The sequence below is a fragment of the Erpetoichthys calabaricus genome, chromosome 9, assembly GCF_900747795.2.
Source record: "Erpetoichthys calabaricus chromosome 9, fErpCal1.3, whole genome shotgun sequence".
NCBI classification, from domain to species: Eukaryota; Metazoa; Chordata; class Cladistia; order Polypteriformes; family Polypteridae; genus Erpetoichthys; species Erpetoichthys calabaricus.
Window position 1 is genome coordinate 91,429,898 of NC_041402.2, and position 16,934 is coordinate 91,446,831.

The 16,934-nt window shown below is 38.8% G+C and overlaps 1 protein-coding gene across 1 annotated transcript in view; it reads right to left on the bottom strand.

Annotated features, from left to right (window-relative positions):
- Positions 1–16,719, bottom strand: part of zgc:56622 (uncharacterized protein LOC326033 homolog) — a 34,270-nt gene extending 17,551 nt beyond the window's left edge. Inside the window, exons 1-4 of the mRNA XM_028809890.2 lie at positions 16,575–16,719; positions 12,422–12,592; positions 12,159–12,275; positions 8,854–8,931 (exon numbers count right to left, since the gene is read on the bottom strand). Coding sequence (XP_028665723.1) covers positions 8,854–8,931; positions 12,159–12,275; positions 12,422–12,592; positions 16,575–16,652 — 444 coding nt within the window. The 5' untranslated portion in view covers positions 16,653–16,719. The remainder of the gene's footprint in view (positions 1–8,853; positions 8,932–12,158; positions 12,276–12,421; positions 12,593–16,574) is intronic.
- Between the last annotated feature and the right edge of the window lie 215 nt (positions 16,720–16,934).

The window sequence follows — 16,934 nt, forward strand, 5'->3', positions numbered from 1 at the left end:
GATCATCTGCTGCTGTGATTCACACTCAGATACAGTGATATAAATACTCCGAATGGTGCAGTGAGAGTAATATGGAAAAAGATGATCCGCAGTGGCAACTCTTAACGGGAGCAGCAAAAAGAAGAACAAGATGCAGTGAGCGTTACAACTCTAAAGCAGTTATGGTATTTGGAATACTATGGCTATTCCCTGGCCCATTATATTGCTACAGGTTAATTACAATCAGATGCATTACACTAATAAACAATATGCAGTTAATTTCAGTGTATTTATAAAGCCGCATCAGGAATGTGGAGCTAAGAAAGAAAGGATGAGCACACAGGAACAGTAGTTTGACCATTCTGTGGACCATTATATTGTTACAGGTTAATTACAATCAGATGCATTAAATTTATGAACGATATGCGGTTAATTTCAGTGTATTTGATAAAGCCGCCGCCGTGGATGTGGATCTAAGAAAGGATAACCACACAGGAACAGTAGCACTGCTTTGACGCTGGGTGTCGCCAGTCTACAAAACCGAGCAGAGAAATTGCGTACGCCAAGGTATGAGTTACCGTGGAAATGTGCGTGGCTTTACGCCAAGTTTAGGTTTTATACATCGCGATTTGAGCGTGGAAAGGTTCGTACGCAACATTTCTGTGCATACGCACCGTTTATACATGAGGCCCCAGGTCTTCTCCCATTTCACCTTAACTGTTCTACCTTGTTTCTCCACCACAGAATGGTCACCGCTTCCTCCTAATCTAATCCTCCAAAAGCACTTTGAGCTGCATATTAAATGTATGAAATGTGCTACATAAATAAACTTCATTACTATTATGATTATTCTCAGATCTTCTTTTTACCCTAATGTAATGCAGCCATCTAAACTGCTCCTATGGCTCACTTCTAGGGTCAGTAGGCAGTAAACATTCAGTGTTTACTGGATCCCATGCCATTCCCTACTAGAGGTTACACATAATGTGACCAATGGCTCCCTATTTAGGCCAGTTACTGGGACTCTTCTTTGTCCAGCTTATCCTGTCAAGAATCTGCAGTGTTCAAGAGATTAGAAACTCCATCTTTGGGTTTAGACTGTATTCTGTAACTAAGACATGTGTACAGTGCCTTATGGAAACATTCAGTCCCTTGAACAATTCTCTAATTTTTACTCAATCCATTCTATGTTGTAATATAGTCCTCTGGGACATTTTAATTTAAAAGTACTGAAACACAAAATTATTATTATTTTTATATGAAATTGTTTTATGTTAGAAACTATATCTTTAAAATATTATTGCCTCTGACCACTAGTGATTAGTATGAATGTGCAGGCAGTGTACGAGGCAGATGAGAGCTTTTAACAAGTTATAGAGAAGATTGCACCTATATGGAAGATTGAAGTTGTGACAGGGATTAATAAATCACAAGACAGTTGCAAAACAGTCAAATAGCTAATGAAGTATGGCTCAGCATCATGAATACTTTTTCACTTTCACTGCACATGTTAAAGTAGTAGATGACGGGTTAATGCAGATACAGGTTGTTTTTCTGTTCTCATCCTCTAAGATCTGAGTGCCACATTTGATACCATTGATCACAGTATTCTTAGAAATTGCCTTAGTCAGTGGGTGGGCCTCTCTGGCAGTGTCTTAAATTGGTTTGAGTCTTAATTAACAGGTAGAAAATTCTTTGTTAGTTGGAGTAATTATACTTCGAAGCCACCTGTTATTCTATATGGTGTTCCACAAGAATCTGTCCTGGGTCCACTGTTGTTTTCAATCTACACGCTTCCATTAGGTCAGATTATCTCAAGGCATAACGTGAGCTACCACAACTATGCAGATGATACACAACTGTATTTAGTGCATGATGACCCTGACTCTCTTGGTTCACTGACCCAATGTCAAGGAAGGGTAGTAATTTTCTCAAACTAAATAAGGAGAGAACAGAAATCTTATTATTGGAAAAAATGAATATAGTCAGAGTATTAGAAATAAACTTGATACCTTAGGCTTAAAATTCATGATTGAGGTAAAGAATTTAGAAGTAATTATTGACTTTGACCTACACAGATCACAGATTAATCAGATTACAAGTTAGGCATTTTTTTACTTAAGCAAAAGTTTAAGCTTTTAGCAAAAGTTAGATCCCTTATAACTTTGCAAGATGCTGAAAAGTGAGATCACGCTTTTGTTTTTAGTCGACTAGATTACTTTAACACACTCCTTTCAGGACTACCCAAGAAAGACATCTATCGGTTGCAACTAGGGCAGAATGCAGCTGTCAGAACATCTGAGCACATCTTTCCAGTTTTGATGTCATTACATTGGTTACCAGTGCTATTCAGAACAGATTTTAAAATACTGCTTATGGTTTACAAAGCCTTAAATAATCTTGTTCCGTCCTATATTTTGGAGTGCCTGTCACTTAACACTCCAAGTCATAACCTTAGATCTTCAAATGAGTGTCTGCTTATAATTCCAAGAGCTAAACTTAAAAGTAGTGTTGAGGCAGCCTTCTGCTGTTATGCACCTAAAATCTGGAATAGTTTACCTATAAAAATTTGCCAAGCTAATACCGCAGAGCATTTTAAAAAAAACTGCTAAAAACCCATTATTTTAACATGGCCTTCTCATAGCTACATTTTAGTGTATCCCTGTTAAGATGTATGTGCATTGAATTATTATTTTCATCAAGGCTCTGAAATCCATACTAATCCCTACTATTCTTTGCTGTTTGCACCATGCAATCACTACATTGATGGATTGAAGGCCGGAAGTCCACATGACCATCATCATCAAATTCCTTCAAATAAAGCCTGAAAGCCATGAGGACTGATTTAGATCATTATTTTAGGTAGAATGCCCAGTGGGGGCCGGTGGTCTTTTGGCCTTGGAACCCCTGCAGTTTTTTTTTTCCTCCAGCCCATCTGGAGTTTTTTTTTTTCTGTCCTCTTGGCCATCTGAAGTTACTTTATTCTTTGTTACTTACTGTTGTCTAATCTTATTTTTGTTTCATATAAACGTTTCTTTCTTCATTTTGTAAAGCACATTGAGCTACACCATTTGTATAAAAATGGACTTTATAAATAAATGTTGTTGTTCACTTTATGTTAATTGGAATTAATGTTCACATATGTTCATATAACTTTGATTTTACCATCATGTATCACCTCAGCTTAGTGCACACCTCCAGTGTGGATGCCTGATAACCCCTGAAAAGCCAGAAATAAATAATACAAAAAAAAGAAGAATATGTAAATTGTTTTGTAAACTATGGCAGGTGGGTTTGTGTTTATAAGCAGAGGAAAAGAAAGAAAATCTTAAAGATGTCAAAGATGGGCAGACAGAAAAGCACAGAGGAATAAGATAAGATGAGGAATGATTGAGGTTGGGCCTTTTACGCAAGTTGTTTTGCCTGAGCTGAGAATTATAAGGGTTTGGAAAATTCTTCAAAGCAGGTAGATGGGAAAGGCATGCAACATGACATAGTCAAAAAAACTTGCATTCATGTTCAAACAGTACATGTGTAGATGGGAAAGGCATGCAACATGACATAGTCAAAAAAACTTGCATTCATGTTCAAACAGTACATGTGTAGATGGGAAAAGCATGCAACATGACATAGTCAAAAAAACTTGCATTCATGTTCAAACAGTACATGTGTGTATCAATGCCATGCAAAAAATAAACACTAGTCTGTTACAGTTAAGGCAGACTGGAAGGCAAATTGTAAAAATGACAAGTTTTGAGTACTGGAAAAACTTTGGGTTATAATGGAGTAGTATTACAGCACTACGATTATCAGCATACACTCACTGGTCACTTTATTAGGTACATCTGTTTCACTGCTTGTTAACACAAATATCTAAATCAGCCAATCACATGGCAGCAACTCAATGCATTTAGGCATGTAGACATTCTTAGGAGACCTGCTGAAGTCGGGATGGAATGGGAGATTCAAATCATGGATGTGCAGTCGACAAATCTGTAGCAACTATGTGATGCTATCTAACCAGTATGGAATAAAATCCCTGAGAAATGTTTCCAGCGTCATGATGAATCGATGACACAAAGAATTATGGCATTTCTGAAGGCAAAAGGGACTCCAACCAGTACTAGCAAGGTGTACCTAATAAAGTAACCAGTGAGAGTATGTTACAGTATATATAGTGTGGGATAAGAATGGCCATCCCGGTCAAGAAAGAGCATGGGTTATTACCTGGACGGGAGGCCCAAGAGGAACAATGGATGGATTGGCTGGCTAGGCAAAAAGATAACTGTGCCCAGCCGGTATAAAATAATGGATTCAGCAGTGGAAGCCAAAACTTGGGAGTGGTCCGTCCCCTTGGACTAGGTGGCAGTGGTTCTTGTATGAAAACCCAGTTGGAACACCTGCAGGTGTGCTAGGGAAATGGAGTCCAGAAGTGCAACACTGTAGGGGTCCCTTGGGATTAATAGAAGGTGCTGTTGGGGGTGGACATCTTTACTTTCATTATGACCCAGAAGTGCTTCCTGGAAGATATGACATGGCCCCAGTAGCATTTCCAGGTCCAGCATAAAAGGAAGCCCACTGCCACACATGGTCGAGTCAGTCAGGCAACACTCAACTGGAGGGGGAGACGGAGGAAGAATTGTGTGATTTGTGTTCATTTATTGTATAACTAGCAAAATACCCACGCTTCACAGCGGAGAAGTAGTGTGTTAAAGAGGTTATGAAAAAGAAAAGGAAACATTTTAAAAATAATGTAACATGATTGTCAATGTAATTGTGTTGTCATTGTTATGAGTGTTGCTGTCATATATATATATATATATATATATATATATATATATATATATATATATATATATATACACACACACACACACAGACACACATAAACATATATATACAAATATATATATATATGTTTATATACATATACATATATACTGTATATACATATACACATCCACATATATACATATATATATATATACATATATATATATATATATATATATATATATATATATATATATATATATATATATATACACATACATATACACACATACACACATATATACATATATACATATCACATACATACACACATATATACACATATACATATCACATACATACACACACACACACACATTATATATATATATATATATATATATATATATATATATATACACATATATACACACACAGACACATATATATACATATATATATTTACATATCTACATATATATATATATATATATACACATATATACATATCTACATATATCTACATATACAGTAATCCCTCCTCCATCGGGGGGGTTACGTTCCAGAGCCACCCGCGAAATAAGAAAATCCGCGAAGTAGAAACCATATGTTTATATGGTTATTTTTATATTGTCATGCTTGGGTCACAGATTTGCGCAGAAACACAGGAGGTTGTAGAGAGACAGGAACGTTATTCAAACACTGCAAACAAACATTTGTCTCTTTTTCAAAAGTTTAAACTGTGCTCCATGACAAGACAGATGACAGTTCTGTCTCACAATTAAAAGAATGCAAACATATCTTCCTCTTCAAAGGAGTGCTTGTCAGGAGCAGAGACTGTCATAAAGACAGAGAAAGCAAACAAATCAATAGGGCTGTATGCGAAGCACCACGGCACAAAGCTGTTGAAGGCGGCAGCTCACACCCCCTCCGTCAGGAGCAAAGAGAGAGAGAGATAGAGAGAGACAGAGAAAAACAAACATGCAAAAATCAATACGTGCCCTTCGAGCTTTTAAGTATGCGAAGCTTCACTAAGCAGCTGCACACAGAAGGTAGCAACGTGATGATAATCTTTCAGCATTTTTAGACGAGCGTCCGTATCGTCTAGGTGTGCGAACAGCCCCCCTGCTCACACCCCCTACGTCAGGATCAGAGAAAGCGCAAGAGAGAGAAAGAGAAAAGTAAGTTGGGTAGCTTCTCAGCCATCTGCCAATAGCGTCCCTTGTATGAAATCAACTGGGCAAACCAACTGAGGAAGCATGTACCAGAAATTAAAAGACCCATTGTCCTCAGAAATCCGCCAACCAGCGAAAAATCCGCGATATATATTTAAATATGCTTACATATAAAATCCGCGATAGAGTGAAGCCACGAAAGGCGAAGTGCGATATAGCGAGGGATCACTGTATATATATATATATATATATATATATATATATATATATACATATTACGATTGTTATAGTTCTCTTTGTATACCACGTTGTCAGTTCAGCACTCCGGTTGTAATATGACCAAGCCGTGCAAGCACACTCTTGAGAATGCAATGTATAGTTGTACAGGAGAAAAGCAATCTTGCCTCAAATCAATGGCAACCTTTTGTAGGTCTATGAACTTAATTTAAACTTTAGGTTTACACGGTGCTTTGTTTCCAACGTGCTGCGTTCAGTCAGTTCACGTGAGCCGCTCTCTTGTGTGATGTTGCGATGTCCACAGCTTTATTTAATGTTAGCTAAGACCCGGCACTTAAAAGTTTCTCTCTATAGCAATTTTAACTCCGTTACAAAGTGATCCAAATCTCAGTTTTTTGTTTTTTGTTGAGACATTGTTCATGATTATCTTGCCCCATTCAGGTTTGCACCTAATGTGACCTACCCTAACCAGTAAATTCGGTAAGTTGCTAGTTGATATCCTCCTATTAATGTCACATGTTGTAAGTGGTTGTGAATGTTAAAATTTAAAGTTAGTTTTATTTCCTAGACCTTGTTACCTAGGTGTACACTATAAAATTGCCATCCACACATACGCTTCCCAAATATTTTGAGAGTTAAATCAACTCTTTTAGTGATTTTGATATGTATGCCTATAATTAATTTTTATTTTAATCAAATGAGATGTGTATTAAAATGCATGTATGCAGTATAGGCTAATTTTCATTTGAAATTAAGAAAATGAAAAAGCTAAGCTACAAAACAGGGTAGGCAAATGAAAAAAATGGACGGACTTAGGCCTGCCTGGACCCCACACTGGTGCTACACCCTAAAATCTGGTAAGCTGTTTTTGTGCTTTAAATATACAGGCAGAGCAGACCTTCAATTTTATAGTCGTCATTCTATTACGTGAAGGCAGACATGGAACAGTCATCAACGTCCAAGACTTGTTGCATAGCTTTAAATATGTTGCTTATTATAATTTGATACAATGTTTTGAATTAAGTACAAGTCAATAAACGGCTGAACTGATACTTGTCACTTCTACTTCTTCTTAACTGTAAATGGGTACAGGTTACAAACTCAATCAATGTTTATTGTCTAGCCACTTTCTCCATGCTGCTTTATAGTTGCGTGAGCAGGTGTGATATGGCTTTTAAAAAAAGTGACCCCTGAAGCGTATCTCATGTTAGCTGGCAACTCTAAATTAACGTTGTGTTAGTGAGTGTGTAGTGTGATAGTCTGGAGCCCCCTCTGTGGTTGGTTTCAGCCAGGTTAGGTTCTGCATAAGCAGGTTAGATGGATGAGTTTCATTTTTCAACATCCAAAACAATAGTTTTTAAACTATAATGACCTGATCTGTTCAAAACTAAAGGGTTCTTGTCCATCTACATCACAGTAGGTATACGATATCTCTCTATACAGTATATAACGCAAACTTGACTGAGTGACTTGCTCACACACTCATCAGCAGAAGCACTATTTCCTGTTAATTTAAAAAGTTGAAATTTAGCAGGATGGTACATCTAGAGCAGTAGGTGCCCACTAAGAAAGGGCATTTCAATATATGAATATTCAGGGATAAACCCCCCATAGAAAAACTAAACACCCAAAAATCTCAAAAATGCTTTGACTAAAATTTGGGAGCATTATAGAAAACAGAAAATTAGCAGTCCTGCGTTTTTCATTTGTAATTGCATTTTTTTCTTTGTCAATATTTATTAATATTTTGCTAATGTACATGGTTTTCCCTGTGCTGAAATGGGGCTTTACGCAAATGAAGGAAGCAGCAGAAGCACTGATGAGCCATGTGAACAGCAGCACAAACCAATAGGATGGATGAATGATTGAAGAAGGGGCGGAGACCAAGACAAGAAAACAGAAACGCAATCACATTTTTTTTTTAAATAAATTTCATTGAAATTTTTTTAAGGATGGAGAAAAAAGAAAATTAGCCGACCGACATTTTTTTATTTGTAGATAATGATACTGTAGTGATAATATTACTGTAGCCGTACCCTTTTTTCCGGTGAGTGCTGAGAAGGAATAGATTGGGCTTTCCTGTTTATGCATTTTATGGCAGTCAGTAGAAGCAAAGTGGATAGATGAAAACACACAGTACTACCTATTCTTTCGTCTTCATATTACTCCTCGTGATGTGGTATAAAATAGATACAAATTTGAGCTGGGGGTGCTTTGTCCTCCTTGGATTGTTGAGTGTGATAATATACATATACTTTGAAGAAGAGTCAGGCCTGGGGAAAGGTGGATCTCCCACATTATGGTGAAATACATGCAATATTACGGAGAATCAGGGTTTCCCCTTTGAGGTCACAGTGCGATGTGCTGATACGCTCTTCAAGCCCTATATACGACACAAGCATAGTGTTGTACAACATAGTACTTCTGACACAACACTACTGCCAAGGCCCACTTTCTTAGGAAGCCGAGTAACACAGCTATTGTGTCTATACTAGTCACATTTCTGTTAAGGAAGCCATTGAGTTGAGAATTAACTAAGGTTTATTTAGCCTGCTTAAGAGGAGCCATTCTTCTGATGTGCAAAGTAAACTCATGTGAAAGGAAGTTCAAGAAGATCATTAAAGCCTTCATCCTAAAAACTAAAACTGAAAAAAATGGCACAGAGCAGCAATAAGTACATTAACATTACCTTCCAGGTTTCAACATAATCAATGTCTAAAGTCAGCATTTTGCCATCTTCCTTTGGAAAGAGTTCATTGCCTTTTCGCTGAAATGAGAGATAAAAGACTTTATAATCAATAAAACTTAAAGCACATTGTATGCCACACCACTGGTCATGTACATATCAGATTAATGATAACTGTAAATATTTTTGAGAGCTTTTCAACGGATCAAATGTTAGCTTAGTTTTCGCAACGATCCAGCATCCAAGGATTGCATTCAACATTTGTTCACTTTCTAAATGAAGTCTGGACATTCTCCCTGTGTAACATCATGCATCTTCAAAGAGGGGCCCATTAGATTGTCAAATCTAAATTGGCCCCCGTGAGTGAGTCCAGTGAGTGAATGAGCTCCACGTACATGCCTGTATCCTGCCATGCTTCCGATGCTGCCGGGGTAGGCTTAGGCTGTGTAAGACCCTAAACTGGAATTAGCTGGTTTTGAGGATGTGTATTAATTACATGAATCAGCTGACACCAGTGTGATAGGCCGTATCAGTGATAAATATGAGCCTGCCTGAAGGATGGATATAAAAGACGTGACTCTATGGTGCCATAACAACAATCTCTCCCTGAATGTCGACAAAACAAAGGAGATCCTTGTTGACTTAGAAAGAAAATGCTTCACTCCACATCAACGCCTCCCCTGTCCAGACAGTTAGTAGTTTCCGGTTCCTCTTTGCCCAGATGACCGACTGCCTTACGTGGTCTGTCAACACCACCTGCATGCTCAGAAAGGTTCAGCAAAGGCTCTTTTTTCTGATGAGGTTAAAGAGCTTTGTGGTGGGAACAAAAACATTAGTGAATTTTACCACTGTACTGTTACAAGTATCCTGACCGGAGGCATCACAGTGTAGTTTGGTAACCCCACTAGTCAAGACTACAAACTCCTTCAAAGGATTGTCCGTACAGCTTCTACAAATCACAGGAGCTGATCTTCCACAGCTTCATGCCCTTTACTCATCCAGATGACATGCACTCAGCTCACCCGCTGTTGTCACTTCTACCTTCTGGAAAGTGCTACCAGGCCCTCATCACTCACTCCACCTGCTTCAGGGACAGCTTCTTCTCCACAGCCATAAGGTCACTGAACTCCAAATAACCTGATCCTATTTGCCTGCACTGTACCCAGCAGCTGGTTTATGTGTAATAGTACAATATGGTACAATTTTTATTTATGTATGTATGTATTTATTATTTGTCTTGTACTCCTCTTATTTATTTACTCTATTTATGTACACATCACTGCAATTGTTGCAAGACCTTATCCAGGCAGCGCCAGAGTAGCCAAGGACAGGGCATACAGTAATTCCATGACCAGGACCACTCGCTCACTATCATATAGCAGGCCCGGTCTTAGGTATTATGGGGCCCTAGGCGAAAGGGGGGTCCAGGGGCCCCCTGGAAGCTCTGCGAAATGCGTGAAAATTAGACCAAGGAGACGTTTTCTTGTAACGTTACGAGGTCATCACCCTGCGTCCCTTTTTTGCCCGGAGTAGTTAGCTGCTACAATTTAGCCAGTTTGAACTGTTTCCACTGGGCACCACGTGGCGGTATGTAGCTAAGCCCAGCTTAGTTTTTTTGTATTTTTTCTTTTTTTAGTTTTTTTGTCCTTTTTTATTTTTTGGGATATTTGAAACTTTTGGAATGCATTGCGGGGGGAGGGGTGGGCCGGGGGCCTGGCCACCGTCGATCCGGGGCCCCCCGGACGCCGGGGCCCTAGGCGGTCGCCTACTTCGCCTATGCCTAAGGCCGGGCCTGCATATAGAGGCAATTTGGAATCACCAGGTAACTTAAATGACATTTCTTTGGGGCTATAGGAGTAGTACTAGGGTGTTGTGCCATGTTAGGGCTATAGGAGGAAACCCTGAGGGCCAAGAGGAAAATTCATGAAGACAAAGCACATGTGTGACTGAGATGGATTCACATCTGTCTGCTTTTTAGAAAGTATAACGTGTAGAACAAAGTCATAACTAAAAGTAAGAGTTTGGTAAAACACTTGTAAAGGCAATCAAGTAAAGGAATCTAAGGCTTCCATTACTGGGACAAGAGAATCAATGCTTTTGACAATTGGCTAAGCATCATGGAAGAAAGGTAAACCTCACTTTATTGTGGTTAAAAAAAGGATGTGCATTAGATCTTAGGCCTATAAGGGCTGACCAGACTAATATTGAGGCTTCTTTGACAAAGTGCATACTTCACACTGCTATGACCTTGAGAGCAGGATGCCAACTATGTGGCATGCAGGTGCAGCATGTGTGGACATTTATGTGCATCAAAGCTTTGGAGTCCGATGAAGACAGAAAGCCAAATGAATCCACTGAATTATATAAAAGAAATGCCCAAGACTTGGGAGGAGAATCGGCTTCCACCTACATTGTCTAAACCAGTTTAATAAATTTTAACATCATGGAGAGTCAAAGCCTGTCTTCACAGTATTGGAGGCAAGGTGAGAAGAAGCCCTAGGTTGGTGCCAGTCTATGTGTGAACACACAAACCAAGTCAACCTATCATGCAATTTTTAAAATTTAGGTGGGGAACAAAACTATTGTAGGTGTAAAGCCTACACAGAAACGTATGAATGTGTTAACATTACACCGATAGTGACCAGGTTGGTTTCAAAATCAGTAACTTATTGCTTGAAGAAGAAGTCCTAACCACTGCCCCACCATTCTGCCGTCCCAAATATGGCATTACAATGGGACAGCCTAAAAAACAAAATGATTATTGTGTTGAGATGGTCTAATCAACATACCTGGAGCTCAGTCATGGTGTCAAAACATTTATACAGCAGTGGGGTTGGCAGTGTCTGGATATTAAGTCAGTTCAAATGAATAAGTACTCAGTAATAGTGGTACAATGGTGGCACAGCGTTGCCACACAGCTGGAGGAGCCTGGGAATGTTCTGTATGGGACATTTCTTCTGGTGTCTGCATGGATTTTTGTCTGTTGCTTCAAGTGTCCCATAAGATGTGTATTTTGGGTTATTTGGTAACTCTAAATTGGTAGAGTGTCAGTGAGTATGCACTGGTGACCCATCTATGGATTGTTGCTGATGAAACTTAGGGTCCTCTACCAGGTCAGAGAGGTTTAGACAATTACAGATATCATAACAGTCTAAAGTTGTATAATCCAGTTCAGGGCAGTTCAGCCAGACTCAGCACGTTCAGATACAGAAGGATGGAGTGATAGACACTGTGAATTCTGAAATTTAAAAATACTTTGTATCATCTCTATTATTTATACAGAGTATGTAGATAATAACTCCACTTACTTGCAAAGCGAACGGGAAATGAATGAGATACAAATCCACATAGTCAAGCTGCAGGTCACTCAGTGTTTTATTTAGGCACAGTGGGACATCTTCTGGAGCCATGTAGGTAACCCATAACTGAAAACAGCACAACATGAAATGTGTGACACATCGTGACATTGTAGGGAGTCTTACAGAAAAATTTTGCCAGCTTTATTTCTCACAACCGAAACACTGCTTAACCTCTTTAACAACAAATCAACTGTACTCATTTTATTTCTTACCTTGCTGACTATAAACATGTCCTCTCGCTTGATGATTCCTTTCTCGATTTGGGCTCTTATGGCTGCCCCAATCTTCTTCTCATTCTCATAGCTGAAAGCTGTGTCTATATGTCTGTAACCAGCGGCAATGGCTGCTTCCACTGAACTTTGAACCACATCTGGTTGAGTGATCTGCAATAAAAAAGGTTCATCTGTGTACTGCACACACTGCACATTGTCCATCAGTCATTTCCTAAACCCATTAGTCCTGAACAGGGTCATGGGGGCGCAGGAGCATATCCCAGCTACCATAGGGAGCAAGGCAGAAACAAACCCTGGACAGGGTGACAGTCCATCTCAGGGTGAACACACACACACACACACATACACACGCACACGCACATCAACCACACACTAGGCCCAATTTAGTAATGCCAATCCACCTAACTTGCTGGACTGTGAAAGGAAATCGGAGCACCTGGAAGAAACCCACCCAGACTTGGGGAGACATGCAAAATCCACACAGAGAGAACCCAATATGCAAACCTCGTCTCCTTATTGTTGGTAACAACGATAAAACTGTGCCACTATGCTGCCCACACTACACGTTGTTTTAGACTGAATTGCTTTTACCTTCTTGTTTTCATTTTGGAACTAAAAAGAAAGCTGGAAGGATCGGTGGGACCTTGCATGGCATGCAGTTTTTGTTAGAATACCGATAATATGGGTGCCTGCACACTCACACACATACTGTACATTTCCAATAACTTAGTCAATTAACATTACTTCTTATGTTTGCAGTAACGGAAGGAAAAAGAGTTTCAAATGGAGACCCACATGGACACACGGGGAGAAAATGTCAACTTCAAGGCCACCTCAGCTAGGAATGTTGCCCCATTTTGCTATTTTAATTTTTCAGTAGATATCTGCCATCCTACATTCAATTTAACTCTGTTGAGTGAAATAATGACTTCAAAGTGCAGTAGGAACATTTCAGACCTCAAAATTGTAGAAAAAAGGGCAGTCGAGGGTTACGGTGCAATCTAGGCATTCAGAGGAAATGCTTCATGTTACAGTATCTCATGCTCATGCATGCTGGAGTCAACTGGACATCATAAAAATGGAACTTTTAGTCAGAATATCTTGTGGGTGGCTGTATTACAAAAAGATGCTGGAACAGAATGAAAGAAACGACAAGGAAATAAATGTAATCAAAGGGTCAATATTGACTGCCCACCATCATATTGACAATACTTATCTCACATACAATGCCATGTTTTGTCTTTTGTGTGGTTTCCACTCTTGTTGAAAAACAACCCTTGCAGAATGCAATCATTTATTGACTACAATTTTAGGAGTGTCTAGAATGGCTTTATTATACAAATATTGCACGTACAAAGTCCTGTGCTCCTCCTTTATTTCAAAGACATGTACAATATCTTAACTGGCAACTTCAAATTAACCCCATTTGAGTGAATGATTAAATAATACACAAGTCACATTTATACAAGTTTAGGGTTGCAGAAGACAGAAACCTGACAAAATCAGGTGCAAGGCAGGACCCAACAGTGTTGTGCAAGTTCACACCTCACAAGAACTTGCTCAAAGTTCACTTCACACAGATTAAAATGAATAAATTCACGTTCATCGGTCACAATTTCAATTGTTCAGTTCATTTTGTATTTTTTAAGGAGTGAGAATAAATGACCCACAAGTTTACTTTTTTCAATTTTGCATGTCTTATATTAGGCTATTACAGTGTTCTTGAATAAAATACAATAATTATGAAGACTTTTTTATTTAAATACACTTTATTGAGTTACTCAGCAACAAACACGTGTAACCATATACGCTAATATCCTCCATCCATCCATCCATTTTCCAACCCGCCATATCCTAACACAGGGTCACGGGGGTCTGCTAGAGCCAATCCCAGCCAACACAGGGCGCAAGGCAGAAACCAATCCCGGGCAGGGCGCCAACCCACCGCAGGGCACACACCCACACACCAAGGCCAATTTAGAATCGCCAATACACCTAACTTGCATGTCTTTGGACTGTGGGAGGAAACTGGAGCACCCAGAGGAAACCCATGCAGACACGGGGAGAACATGCAAACTCCACGCAGGGAGGACCCGGGAAGCAAGCCCAGGTCTCCTTACTGTGAGGCAGCAGCACTACCACTACGTCACCATGCCGCCCTGCTAATATCCTCCCAGTTAAAAAAGAAGTTAAATAGATGAAAGTATACATATAAATTACCACTCTATTTCCAACCGTGTGACAGAAATGGTGACCGTGGAACCAGCGTGTAGGTGAAGTAACCTATTATGCTGCCGGTCAAAATTCGCATCACATATTGCATGTCCAACGGGGAAAAATATAAAGTAGCCTCACGAAGTACAACGTTTTCCTAAAAGTGAAAGTGGAGCTTCACCGCATGCTCATGAAAGTGGGGATGACACAGATAGTGTCTATTTGATTTTACGTTATTTTTTCTGAATACAAATAAATGGCAAAAAATTCGTACACAATAAATATTCATAAAAATCCACTATTTGTGCTTATCCAAATACTGTATTCAATAAAGTATCTATCTATCTATCTATCTATTCGGATTTAGCTCCACCCCTACATTACAGGGTAAGGCAAAATGTTTAATCTGAACCTAAAGCAGATCCAGAATGTAACATAAAACTGAACTAGCTCACGTTCCAGTTCTTCACTTGTAAATACGTTACGTTAAATTCACTGTTCTTAGAAAAATGAGTTTGTTCAATGAATGTGCTCTTTTGAACTAGTTCATGCACAACACTGGAACCAACCATAGCGGGGGCATAGCCAGGAACAGGTTTTAGGGTGGGCTTGTGTAAAATGGGTGTTCAAGTTTTTATTAGGATATATAAAGGCACTTTTCCAAAAAATACATCGGTTCATACTGGGTTACATTCACATAACTGAATTTTAGAACGATGTAAAAGTTGAGCAAAAATTATCAAGGCAATCAAACATTGCTGTGACACAGAGACACAAAATCAGTCCAAAAAAACTTCTCTCAGCACTGCAAGTTGACCATTACTCGCAACAAAGCATTAACATTAGGGAAAGTGTCTGCAGGGTACTTGTCAAGCACCTTCAAAAGAGATGACAATTTTTGCTGGACAAACGACTTCTGCATCCTGGGTATTTATTTCATATAGCTAAACAAGGCTTTTTGAAAAACCTTGATATCTCCATTTGTTTTGCCACGTCAGAAATAATCTCTCAAAAAAAGAAACTATATCTTGGTTTTCGTTGAAAATCCTCAATTAAGCAACTTAAGGTTATTTTAATTGTCTAATGACTTCTACCAATCAGGTTACACATACACCGTAACGCCATCCCATTTATTTATTGAAAATTTGGTAAATCAATGGGATTTGACATACCACTTTGAAACCGAAGGAAAGATAAAATAACCAATACCCAATAAATTACAAAATTTATTGGAAAATTTCATACATAATGAACTGATTGGCTGGGTTTATGGCCAATCAAGATGAACCTGGGCCCAGTCAGGCCTTCCCTTCCCTAGATGAGGCGTCACACTCATGGACAGACCCATAGGCTATTTTGGAGTTGACATTTTGGTCTTCCTAACATATCCTTTGGATGTGAAGATGTAAACTTACCTAAACACAGAGAGAACATGCAAACACCACAAAGGGCAAACCCCAGAACCCGGTAGCTATAAGGTGTCAGCTCTATCCACTACGCTACTCTTTAGCAATAATAACAGGTCTATTTGTACATAATTGTACATAGTATAATTATTTGATACCACTTTGATGTTAATGATTTGAATCAGAATTGATTTATTACATGACTATAGAGTAAAAGTACAGTAAAACTAAAGAAAGTACAGTAAAACTAAAGAAAGTGTTTAATAATTAATTAAATAGTTAAAAATTTTACACACTGGCAAAACTGTCTTAGTGTTTAAATGATCTATGAATGTCCTGACAATCCTAACAGGATGTTTGTGTTGAAAACTATAATTGTAAGGTACATTGTCTGCCCTATATTAATCTCCAAAAAAAAATCCTTTCATTCACAGCAGAGATAAAATAACCGCTTTTATGGAAAAGAACAAATGTTTGTTTTTTTTTTTTGTTTAAAACAATCAATGAAATACCTGCCATGTGCCAAAGCCGAGGAGTGGCATGTGGTAGCCACTGTTGAGCCTAACAGAAGTTTCGGCGACACTTGCCATGGTCTTCCAATGCTGCGTTCAGCCTTGAGATTACGGAAACACACTACTATAGGTCCTGCAAGGCATGGCTTAGATAAGTAGATTGCCTTTGCCCTCTGTGCCTGGGAGTTCCAGGTAATGATTAATTGGATAAACTCTACTATTATTCTGGCAGGAGCTTTTTCTGATCTACAAAAGAAGTGAATGTTTCTTAATGCTTATAACCAAACCCTAAAGCCAGTGTCTACCGTATCAACCTTAGACAATGCAAAACAAACTTCAGACGTTTCCCTTATCAGATTT